General features: G+C 41.1%; 1 protein-coding gene across 5 annotated transcripts in view; it reads left to right on the top strand.

Annotated features, from left to right (window-relative positions):
* The window catches only part of Pka-R2 (cAMP-dependent protein kinase type II regulatory subunit), a 182,824-nt gene that overhangs the window by 148,734 nt on the left and 21,263 nt on the right, over nucleotides 1–12,827 (top strand). For all 5 annotated transcript variants that reach the window (XM_053793547.2, XM_053793546.2, XM_053793550.2 and 2 more), the window contains one exon: nucleotides 11,689–11,772. In XM_053793547.2, the coding sequence (XP_053649522.1) occupies nucleotides 11,689–11,772 (84 nt within the window). The remainder of the gene's footprint in view (nucleotides 1–11,688; nucleotides 11,773–12,827) is intronic.

Raw genomic sequence — 12,827 nt, 5'->3', positions numbered from 1 at the left:
CACACATTCACCATTATTCATTCAATAGCCTTCTTATTGAATGCTTAAAAACTAAGATTTTATTTTTTTACATACGAATCAATGGTTGGGTGAGATATAAGTGCTGTTGTTTGTTCTTAGGCACAAAATTCCTTAAATGAATCTTAAGTCAGGCTTTGTTTCCGCGTATGTTTGCTTCTCCCAGTACTCTGTTGAAAACTGCTGTATGTTGGGTGTTCCGAGGATGATCGCCTTCGCGGCCCCGTCCCAGACCAGGCCTCCCTTGGTGGATGTCCCGATTAACCAGTCTGTTGGTGCTAGGTAGCCCCACAAGTCCAGCGTAAGCCCCACAGCCCTCCTGATCAGGCACTGAGCTGAGAGACTTGCCCCGTTCTATTTTGAGAACAAACGTGACTTGTCCTGTTCTGTTTTGAGAACAAACGTGACTTGTCCTGTTCTGTTTTGAGAACAAACGTGACTTGTCCTGTTCAGTTTTGAGAACAAACGTGACTTGTCCTGTTCAGTTTTGAGAACAAACGTGACTTGTCCTGTTCAGTTTTGAGAACAAACGTGACATGTCCTGTTCAGTTTTGAGAACAAACGTGACTTGACCTGACCTAGGCTCTCATTTCCCAGCGACCTGACCTTGCCTGCCTCTTCACATCAAGTGACCCTGTCTATTCTACGAATTATTATCTACATTTTCTCATTTTCTTCTTGAAAATAGTCAAGAAAAAAAATAGATAGACCTGATTTTTGGACTAGGTATGACTTCTCGACACTAAACAAGGAATGAAAAATTAATATTTTGCAATAAAATTAACTTAGGTTGTTTAAATTGAATATGATAACGATGTGAGGCAACATTACTTAGCCTATTTAAGGTTAGCCTAATTTTATTTAAGTACTCTGGATCCTAGTAATGTTCAAATTTATTTTCAGATGCTTTAGAGCAAAAAAAATTAAATAAACTAAGGTTGGGGAGTAAGCGAAGTAAATTATGACAACGTTTCGCGCTGCGTAAAGCACTATCCATAATGGTTTACGCAGGGCGAAACGTTCATGGTCTTTCAAGGTCTCCAGTGTATTATATCACAGCTGTGTGACGTCAGGTGCTAGTGAAACATTGAGTGTGTCTACCCTAGACTCGGTATATGTATTATTCTTATTATTATTTTTATTATTGTTATTATTACTACTACTACTACTACTATTTATTGTTATTATTACTATTATATTATTATTATTATTATTATTATTATTATTATTTTTATTATTATTATTATTATTATTATTATTATTATTATTATTACTATTGTAGTAGTAGTAGTAGTAGTATTGTTATTATACACCCATCTACCTCCTCCTGATAAAACATTGTGTTTGGTATGAGACTCACAAATGTTTATATGCAATTAATTTGCTGTCTGTTACCTGTTCTTGTAGCTGGGTTGTGGTGTCCTTGTTCCTGGCTTGTAATGTTTTCGTTCCTGTTTTGTAGTGTATTTGTCCCTGGCGTATCGTGTACAGTACAAGTATTAACATAAGCAATTTCTCTTCACCTTGAATCGAGATGTTTGACGTCAATTTACCTAGAGATTTTGATTTAATGTTAATTATTTTTAACACTCAATATTGATTATTTTACACTCAGTATTGATGTTTTTAGTCAATATTACTTGTTTTAGGAGAGAGAGACAGAAAGAGAGAGCGTTGTTTGTGTGTGTGTGTGTGTGTGTGTGTGTATGTGTTAGTTACCATTTTGTCCTAGGCACATGTCGATTAGACACTAGGCCTGTTGTATATGCGTGTGTGCGTGCGTGCGTGCGTGCGTGCGTGCGTGCGTGCGTGTGTGTGTGTGTGTGTGTGTGTGTGTGTGTGTGTGTGTGTGTGTGTGTGTGTGTGTGTGTGTGTGTGTGTGTGTGTGTGTGTGTGTGTGTGTGTGTTAAGGGGTATTAAAGATATGTTACGAACGAAAGGGGTAAGAGTAATCAACGAAAGGGAGATAATGGAAGAGATGATGGAGGTGATGGAAGAGATGATGGAGGTGATGGAAGAGGAGGAGGAGGTAAGGAAGGAGAAGGGAGGGGTGACTACATGTCTAACCGGAGTATCGATCCTCTGACACTCAGTGTGGAGCTAGCCAGACACCACGCCCATGTTGCACGCCCACGCTGTACGCCCGCACGCCCATGGTGCATGCCTACACGCCCATCCCAAAAACTCATCCTGTACGCCCATCCCATCCGTCAAGTTACTAACCCATTAACCTGACCTCATTAATCCAAAATTTATTAGAAACAATAATACTGATGACCATTAATGGCTCTCAGTTAATGGTCCTCAACAGTCACTCACAAGGGATTGTCAGCATATGATACTGAAGTTAATTGATAGTGTCAGCGCATGATATTGAAGGTAGCTTATACTGTCATCACATGATATTGAAGGTAATGTTCTTTCACATATCGAGGCGTGGCTGACAGATAGGCAGCAGAGAGTGTGAAATTAGACTGGGGGCCAAACACAAGGGGCGTTCCACCAGGATCAGTTTTGGGTACCTTCTTGTTCATAATATACATTAATTATCTTTGCCGAGGGGATTAAAAACAAGCGACATGAGTAAATTTTTTTGTGATAACACGACGGTAGAGGAATGAAACACTTACGCGATGTGTGGTAATCTTTATTACGGAAACATTTCGCCAGCCAATTGCTTCTTCAGTCGAATACAGAGAACAGTGGAAGATAAGGAGGAGTTTGAGGCAAGAAGTCCCTCAGTCTGTAGTCGATGTGTTCAGTCCATTAGTCTTGGGAAAAATAAAACATTTGCTGTGTGCTGAAGCAGCAGGAGGCGGAGTCACAGTGGAAACAATCCACTAGTGTAAGTAGGTCATACCTATAGTTTAGGCAAGAATTGAAGAATTCCCTGTATCAAGATTCTAAGATGTGGCTGTGTCTGACAGATATAATGAAAATGGTTTAGAAACCCAACAAGTTGATAAATGAGACACTTGTTCAACATTTGGGAACCTTTATTACCCGATGAAGATTCCAAAATATTGAACATGTGTCTCAATCTTCAAGTTGTTCGTTTTATTAACCATTTACATGAAACACGAAAGTAAGTCGACAAATAAATTCGAAAATATTATCGTAAGTTTTAAATGATTTAGACAAGACAATGTAATCAGCAAAGTGGCAGGTGAAACTCACTTCGGAACAGTGCTAAGTTAGGACTTTGCACTATAAAATACCTGGTTGGATGAATCTTATTGTACCCAGCCGGCCAAGTGGCTTACGCATGGGTCTGGCGCGAGTTTAATCCCCACCCGTACCGGGGTTCACTTACAATCGTATCGTTACGATTTCGAGAGACTTTACAATGGCCCAGGAAGGACTAGGTTTCAAGAACATGTATATTCTTATATGTAGCCTGACGCGTCAGGCTGCAGGATCCCAAAGTAATCACAGCCTGGTTAATTACCGACATTCTTTCTTACATATGCAGATTTAAGAGTCATAATGTGGTCGGGTGTTGGTCGTATACTCAGAGATTTTTGGAAGAGATTGATTGATGCTGGGTGAGGTACTCTTCATTCACAGAATTTAACTTGTTCTTCCCTTTATTGGGTAACATTTGATTGTAACTCATTTCCCCCAAGCAGTGTATGATCCTAAGGGGTTTAGCGCTTAAATATAATAAAAGTAATAATAATAATAATAATAATAATAATAATAATAATAATAATAATAATAATAATAATAATAATAATAATAATAATAATACTCAAATGAGATTTATACACATGACAACAATACTAAAAAAAATAAAGAGACAATCCTGAACGATCAGTATGATCAGTACAACGTTTCAGCCATCGCTGCGTTTTTTTTACACTTGAAAAAAAAACAGTGATGTATGAAACATCGTACAGATAAAGGACTTCTCTGCATTAGTTTATTTTTTTTTTTGTATTCACCAAGTGTGGCCATATTGGCAGCGTGTCGAGTGTGAGTCAGTGTTCAGTTGTCCAGCCGACGCCTTGAGAAGTCAAGACCCGACAAATTATCTATCCAACACCGGCACAAATCTTTCAGAGAAATAGACAACGTGGCCATGCACGCAGCATCTGCCAAAGAATAGCAAAGTACCATTAGCAAGAGCACTCAGTGTTCTTTTTAAAAGTGCAGACCTGGCCCCTCTTAAAGGAGGCAACAGGGCAATGATAAATATTGAAGAGCAGTAGCACTAACATCACGCATCATGAAAGTGTTTGAAAGGCCACTTAGATACCCACTTCCTGGATGACCAGGCAAACACACCAGACGAGCCTGGCCCATGGCCGGGCTCCGGGAGTAGAAAAAGCTCTCGGAACTTATTAGAGGTGTGTCAAAGGTAAGGTATACCATGTTCTTATGGAAAAACCTAACATACACAAGACAACGTGGATTTACAGCGGAGAGATGTTGCTTGTCACAGCTAGATCATTATCATAACATTCCTGAGACTTTAGTAGTAAACCAAAGGCAAATATGATTGTATATAGATTTTCCAAAGGTATTTGATAAATGTAATCACGGAGTCATAACCCATAAAATGAAGTCTATAGTTCAGTATATACTTCTAGGTGAACCCGGACAGCAGGTGTAAAGATACTTAACCATACGTCTTAACCGGGTCACACTGTGTTGTTGTTGCAGCTAAATGCTTGTTGTTTTGAAGAAGTCTGTTTATATATTGTACTCAGAAGCTGAGGAAGTGTTTATATATTGTACTCAGAAGCTGAGGAAGTGTTTATATATTGTACTCAGAAGCTGAGGAAGTGTTTATATATTGTACTCAGAAGCTGAGGAAGTGTTTATATATTGTACTCAGAAGCTGAGGAAGTGTTTATATATTGTACTCAGAAGCTGAGGAAGTGTTTATATATTGTACTCAGAAGCTGAGGAAGTGTTTATATATTGTACTCAGAAGCTGAGGAAGTGTTTATATATTGTACTCAGAAGCTGAGGAAGTGTTTATATATTGTACTCAGAAGCTGAGGAAGAGATAGAGTGTACATCAGAGGTACAGTGGTAACCTACTCTTCACTTACACTGTGTGTGTGTACTCACCTAATTGTACTCACCTAATTGTGGTTGCAGGGGTCGAGACTTAACACCTGGCCCAGAAGCTGAGGAAGTGTTTATATATTGTACCTCTTGAGGAAGTGTTTATATATTGTACACTGAACGCTACTTCACTGAACGCTACAAGTTGTTTATATATTGTACTCAGAAGCTTCCCTGAGCTTTATCATACCTCGTCTTAAAGCTATGTATGATTCCTGTGTGTGTATGGTTCCTCTGTGTGTGTGTATGTGTGTGTATGTTCGGAAGTCAGCCATGATGTAAGCACTAAGACATTAATAATGTCATAGTGCTTACATCCTTTGCAGTGTTATCAAGAGCTTTCTCGACTCACACGCCCAGGAAAGTTACGTTACAACGGACTTTCCATGGCAGACGTGTACTCACTTATTACTACACATCAATTTGTGGTTGCAGGGGTCGATTCACAGCTCCTGCCCCCCCCCCCCCCGTCTTTTCGCTAGTCGCTGCTAGGTCCACTCGCTCCCTGCTCCAGGAGCCTTATCGTATGTGTGTGTGTGTGTGTGTGTGTGTGTGTGTGTGTGTGTGTGTGTGTGTGTGTGTGTGTGTGTGTGTGTGTGTGTGTGTGTTTGTTTGTGTGTGTGTGTGTGTGTGTGTGTGTGTGTGTGTGTGTGTGTGTGTGTGTGTGTGTGTGTGTGTGTGTGTGTGTGTGTGTGTGTGTTTGTGTGTGTGTGTTTGTGTGTGTGTGTGTGTGTGTGTGTGTGTGTGTGTGTGTGTGTGTGTGTGTGTGTGTGTGTGTGTGTGTGTGTGTGTGTGTGTGTGTGTGTGTGTGTGTGTGTGTGTGTGTGTTTGTGTGTGTGTGTGTGTGTGTGTGTGTGTGTGTGTGTGTGTGTGTGTGTGTGTGTGTGTGTGTGTGTGTGTGTGTTTTGCACATAGGTCAAAGAAGCTCATGCAAGCCACGGGTCATACATAGGTTCGAACACATTTATTGAGTGGGAAACGGAAGCCTGTTAAACGATTTGCACTCTGGCACTAAACCGTTAGGAAACATCCATTAGGGAAAGTACTAACGTCCTGCCACATGAGTGGTTGTTGTTGTCGTTGTAGATTTGCCGGTATAATCGCCCGGCCCGGGCCTTTTCCAAGAGGTGGCCCGGGCCTTGGCTCCCCACATGAGTGGGAACGGAAGGCTGTTCTGAACGTTTTACACTCTAGTAGGACTCCTGGCCTAGTCTTGAGGCTGCTTAAGTGTGGAAAATGACAAGTATATCTTACACACATCTACTTATATTCACTACACACTTAACTATACTTTCCTAAGTGTTTCTTACACTTGTTTCTTTAATACTGTCTTCCGTATTTATGTGGCGTGATAATTGTACTAGTACTAATGTTGTTGCGTGTACTATTGCTACTACTGGTGCTATTACCACTGATGCTGCTGCGTGTTACTACTGCAACTACTATTACCACTGATGCTGAGGCGTGTTACTACTGCAACTATTATTACCACTGTTTTTACTACTTCTGTCACCACTACTATTAGATCTATTGCCATCACCATTACCACCTTCACCACTACTATTACTACTGCTACAAATATTATTCTACTAGACTACTAGTACCACTGTTGCTGCTGCTACTATCACGCTTACCACTAGTACTACTACTACTACTACTTCTGCTAGTGCTAATACCACCACCACTCATCATCCGTTATGAGTCACTATAAGTTAGACTGGCAAGCTGAAGAAGTCACGGTTTTTAGAAGTGAGGTCAGTTAACCTCGGTACATAGTGGCGAGTATTGACGTCAGGTGGGTATACTGACGTCAAATTTCCCGAAGATGATTACTCAGCTGCGGTACAGGGTTAAGACGTAGCTCCTGAACCCTCCTCCAGGACACTTTCATCAACACTGATTTCTGGCCTATTGGTTTTTCATACCTATTCTTGAAGCTGAGATTGAAGAAATATTCAATAAATAAAACTAAATCTTTTAATGAATAAAGCAATTCGAGAGTAACATTATGTAATTAACTTAACAACACAAATCAAACACAGTTTTTAGAATTATATAAACGAACAAGATTTTTAGGAAAAAAAAATCTGAAAAATGCACTAGAAAATAATCTGCCTTAAATCACCCATGAAATTCCCGTGATTTTAAAATTTTGAATAGATGCTGTTGTCCACTGGACTCCAGATCGTTGGAGACTTTTATATATATATATATATATATATATATATATATATATATATATATATATATATATATATATATATATATATATATATATATAACTTAAACCTGAAGTTAATAACAATGAAATATCAGTTGAATTCTTCACTGTTATTAACCTACCGTAGTTTACCACTAGCAATGTATTGGGAAATCTGTGAATAGGGTAGTAGTAGTAGTAGTAGTAATAATAATAATAATAATAATAATAATAATAATAATTTTGCCAACTCGGTTCCATCCACCTTCAAGAGAAACTACTTTAATTCCATGAACTTTTGGTAAATTTTGTTCATCTGGTAATGGCCTCACATTGTGTGTGTGTGTGTGTGTGTGTGTGTGTGTGTGTGTGTGTGTGTGTGTGTGTGTGTGTGTGTGTGTGTGTGTGTGTGTGTGTGTGTGTGTGTACTTTGTAGATGAATGGTTCAGAGAACCGACATGTTGTTGAATTAGACACATGTGCAGCTCTTGGGTATCATTATTGAGGAAACGTTTCGCCACACAGTGGCTTCATCTGTCCATACAAAGGACTGATGTATGGACTGATGAAGCCACTGTGTGGCGAAACGTTTCCTCAATAATGATACCCAAGAGCTGCACATGTGTGTGTGCTCACCTAGTTGAGGTTGCGGGGGTCGAGTCCGAGCTCCTGGCCCCTGGTGTGTGTGTGTGTGTGTATGTGTGTGTGTGTGTGTGTTACTGCTGGAAGACAATCTTTGATGCTATCTTAGCTTCTGCTGTGACCGTAGTGGAAAGGCTTTTAATGATAACCTCATCACCCTAGTGAAGTCTCCCAGCTGAGTCATGTGTCATGACGCCAAGTATGATGTGGGAAATGATAGAAAACACGATGAACAGACACAAATGCAGTATAATACGAGCCCTTATTGACAACTTTTCGCCCACACAGTAGGCTTTATCAGGTCACAAACCCCAATGTATGGGCGAAACGTCATCAATAATCACACAAAACAGCATTTCTGTATATCCACCACGTATATAAAGCCCAACAGTCTTTATAGCTTTACGATACAGTCAATTTTATCAGCATTGCGCATTCATCATACAGACGATTCTGTTTTGTACAGTAGTCTTGAGGACACGCATATGCTCGCATAAAAAGTATATTATGTAAATTCAGCCTAGGTATTTAAAGATTATATTGAATAATAGGTACATTGACTAGACACAGCAGTGCATCCAGTGTGATGGAATATGACTGCCATGTAGATTGGGGGTGGAGTCAGACAGGTGGTGTATCCAAGCTGGATATAAATGCAAAAGTTTGGGGCTTACCAAGCCGTGGTGTGGTGTGTCAGCGGGGCGGGGAGAGAGGGAGAGACAGGCAAAACCCATTACGTTTATGGTCATGAAAAAGCTGTCTTGTGCTCTCCGCCCTCCCTGGTGTGCCTCACTAGAGACCTCTGCTGTTGATGCTGCACCACCACCACCACTACCACCACCACTACACCACCACCACCACCACCACCACCACCACCACCACCACCACCACCACCACCACCACCACCACTACACCACCATCACCATCACCACCACCACAGGATCACTTACCATACTACCACAAATTTTGACACCAGTCTTAGGTGAACAATAAGACACATGTACACACACTTGGGTATCTTTATTCCTGAAGTTTTTCGCTGCCCAGAAAGTTTCTCCAGTCCAATGATACTGACTTATACCAGAGACAATGATACTGACTTATACCAGATACAATGATACTGACTTATACCAGAGACAATGATACTGACTTATACCAGAGACAATGATACTGACTTATACCAGAGACAATGATACTGACTTATACCAGAGACAATGATACTGACTTATACCAGAGACAATGATACTGACTTATACCAGAGACAATGATACTGACTTATACCAGAGAGAGAGAGAGAGAGAGAGAGAGAGAACTTGGTAGACGGGTACACAACAACTCTCACTCTCAACATTAGTTAGTTTTGCTTAAAAAGAAAGTGAACACTAGGACATAATAGTGTAGATAAGGTTTCAACCCTGCGACCTTGATCACTCCCAAGTGATCAAGGTCCCAAGTGATCAAGGTGCCAGGTGATCAAGGTGCCAGGTGATCAAGGTCTCAGGTGATCAAGGTCCCAGGTGATCAAAGTCCCAGGTGATCAAGATCCCAAGTGATCAAGGTCCCAGGTGATCAGGATCTCAAGTGATCAAGGTCCCAGGTGGTCAAGGTCCCAGGAGATCATGGTCCCAGGTGATCAAGGCTCCAAGTGATCAAAGTCCCAGGTGATCAAGGTCGCAGGTGATCAAGATCCCAAGTGATCAAGGTCCCAGGTGATCAGGATCTCAAGTGATCAAGGTCCAGGGTGTTTGCTCGCGTGGTTTTTTTTAAACCACTTGTGGTATTAACTGCCAAGGGTTTTTATGCTAATCGTCCGCCAGAGGGCGGAGGAGGAGGAATGTTTTCATCCTCATATACTCCTGATTTTCCAGGCGACCTCTTTACTGGGCTGCCTTCACATCCATTGGCCTGATAGATGGAAGAGTCTGTTATGTGATGTAATAGATGGAACACTTAATATGTGGGCCGATAGATGGAACGGTCTATTAATGTGTGGTCTGACAGATGGAATACTTAATATGTGATGAACATCAAAATGGTATACAATACCGACAGGTTGGTAGGTAAGACACATAGGCAACAGTTAGGCAACTTTATTCCGAAACGTCTTCACATCTCTACTGTTCCTGCCTACTTTCTGTATTCGACTGAAGAAGCCTACTGTGTAGGCGAAACGTTTCGGAATAAAGTTGCCTAACTGTTGCCTATGTGTCTTACCTACTTAATATGTGAGTTGATAGATAGAACAGTCTATTAATATGTGGTCTGATAAGAGGAACAGTCTATTATGTGAAGTGTTAAAGGCACCTGGGTGTCCTCAAGGCGAGGTACCACGATCCAGTTGTTTGGTGTCCTGTGGGTGAGTCTTGTCCGGCCAGTTGGCAGAATCCTGGGCAGTTTTCCACCTTCGACAACTATGTAAATAAGACAGGACTCCCAAGAACAGTTTTATTATACAAGTATAACAGTAATTGCTTAATATTATTGTGTGAAGCAGTAAACCTGTGTGGGTTACTCAGCACAAGGAGTAATAGAGGCTCGGTCCACTGTTACTGAATTATTGGTTGATGGTAATCACTGATCACTCCTGTTATTGTTAGAGTGATTGTGAGTCAAGACACTCGCCCATGTGTGTGTGTGTGTGTACTTACCTATTTGTGGTTGTAGGGGTCACGTCACAGCTCCTGGCCCCGCCTCTTCGCTGGTCGCTACTAGGTTCACTCTCTCCCTGCACCATGAGCTTTATCGTACTTCTTCTTAAAGCTATATGTGGATTCTACCTCCACTACATCACTCCCTAGACTGTTCTACTTCCTGACAAATCTATGACTAAAGAAATACTTCCTCACATCCCTTTGACTCATCTGAATCTTCAACTTCCAGTTGTGTTCATGTTTGTGGACGGAGGATCAAGCCTCCAGCATCCCTTGGTCTGAGGGACACACACAGTGTTTAATGCTTTACGTAAATGTCTTAAATAACATCTAATCTGTGTATGATGTTGAGTGTTATAGAGTCAATATTAATAAAATACAGAGGATATCGACTCAGGTAAGAACCAGGAATAACGGATTTAAGTTGGATAAATTTAGATTTAGAAAGAACATAGGTAAGAACTGGTTTTCAAACAAAGTGGTCGATGCGTGGAACAATCTTCCGAGTAGGGTAATCGAGGCTAGGACCCTGGGTAGCTTTAAAAAGAGATTGGACAAATATATGAGTGGGAGGAGCTGGGTTTGATTGGTGTCGTGGGAACGGGAGTAAATTCTTGGGTAGCTTTGAGTAGTTCTGGTTTTGATAAATTAGACACATGTGCAACTCTTGGGTATCTTTATTGAGGAAACGTTTCGCCACACAGTGGCTTCATCAGTCCATACAAAGGAGAATCTTGAAGAACAGGAGGAGAATGAGGTAATCAGTCCCTCAACCTTGAGTCGATGTGGTCAGTCCATCAATCTTGGTATTCTATTCAAGATTGATGGACTGACCACATCGACTCAAGGTTGAGGGACTGATTACCTCATTCTCCTCCTGTTCTTCAAGATTCTCCTTTGTATGGACTGATGAAGCCACTGTGTGGCGAAACGTTTCCTCAATAAAGATACCCAAGAGTTGCACATGTGTCTAATTTATCAACATGTCGGTTCTCTGAACCATTCATCTACAGTTCTGGTTTTGATAAGGACCTGCCTTGTATGGGCCAGTAGGCCTTCTTCAGTGTTCCTTGATTTTAATGTTTTTATGTTATATTTCAGATCATCCACGCTAAGTCAGATGAGCAGCGACAGCGCTTGTCTGAGGCTGTTAAAAACATCTTCCTCTTCAGATCTCTTGATCATGTGAGTATTACCTTTATTATGTATTATCTTTATTAAGTATTACCTTCATTATGTATCACCATCATGTATTACTCATTACTGTACACAGTTTCTTCCTCCCATATGAGCGCCTCTTATCACCCACCTTACCCATCCCCCCACCTGTGACTCTTAGAGCGTCTAGGTTAGGTAATGTTTGTCAGGAAATAGGACAAGTGTTTCCTGACGCGGGTCTTAGTCAAATGATGACCCGCAGCTGGAGCTATTGGTCATCTGACCGAGACCGAAGGTGCCTGCATGTTATGCTCAGACATGTATGTTATATGAGGCGGCAGAAGTCTCGGGATAACCCAGACAAGATGCTAAAAGACCCCAATGTTCTGACTTTTCTGGGTTATCCTGGTGGATAATTTACACTGTGTATGATAATTGTACTTATGTATACCTGTGTCTAAATAAACTTACTAATGTGTCTCCCAGGTAACGAGCCTCACTCTCACTACCAGTAACGTTAGTGACAAATTCAACCAAACACCTAAGTAATTATGTCCCGTGGTCTAGTAGGCAACGCTCTCGCCTCACACACACTGTGTCCGTGGTTTGATCCCCAGCCGGGTAGAAACGTGCGTTTTTCCTTACACCTGTTGTTACTGTTAACCTAGCTGTAAGTAGGTACCTGGGTGTTAGTTGACTGGTGGGGGTGGCATCCTGGGGGACAAGATTGAAGGACCACAATGGAAACAAGAGACAGCCCTCGATAACGCTCTGACTTTCTTAGGTTATCCTAGCTGGCTAACCCTCCGAGGTTAAAAATCCCAACAAAATCTTAACTGCATATTACAACACTCTCCAAAAAAACAGAGAGTATAGAGAGAGTAGAGTTGTAAAGGCAGCTCACCTGTATTTTAGTCCAATACTTGTATTTACGTTCATCAACATGACAGTCTCCATAAATGTAAACATTACTGCAATTTACTGACGTCACGGAGTTGTGACGTGTCATTTTCCCATTGGTCGAGTGAATCTACTAGTGTCTACTATTGGCTAAGACTTGTTGACGTAGATTTGACGTCATA

The sequence above is a fragment of the Cherax quadricarinatus genome, chromosome 71 (assembly GCF_038502225.1).
Source record: "Cherax quadricarinatus isolate ZL_2023a chromosome 71, ASM3850222v1, whole genome shotgun sequence".
Lineage (NCBI taxonomy): Eukaryota > Metazoa > Arthropoda > Malacostraca > Decapoda > Parastacidae > Cherax > Cherax quadricarinatus.
The sequence above is the reverse complement of the archived record's forward strand: the minus strand, read 5'-3'. Positions and strand labels throughout refer to the sequence as shown.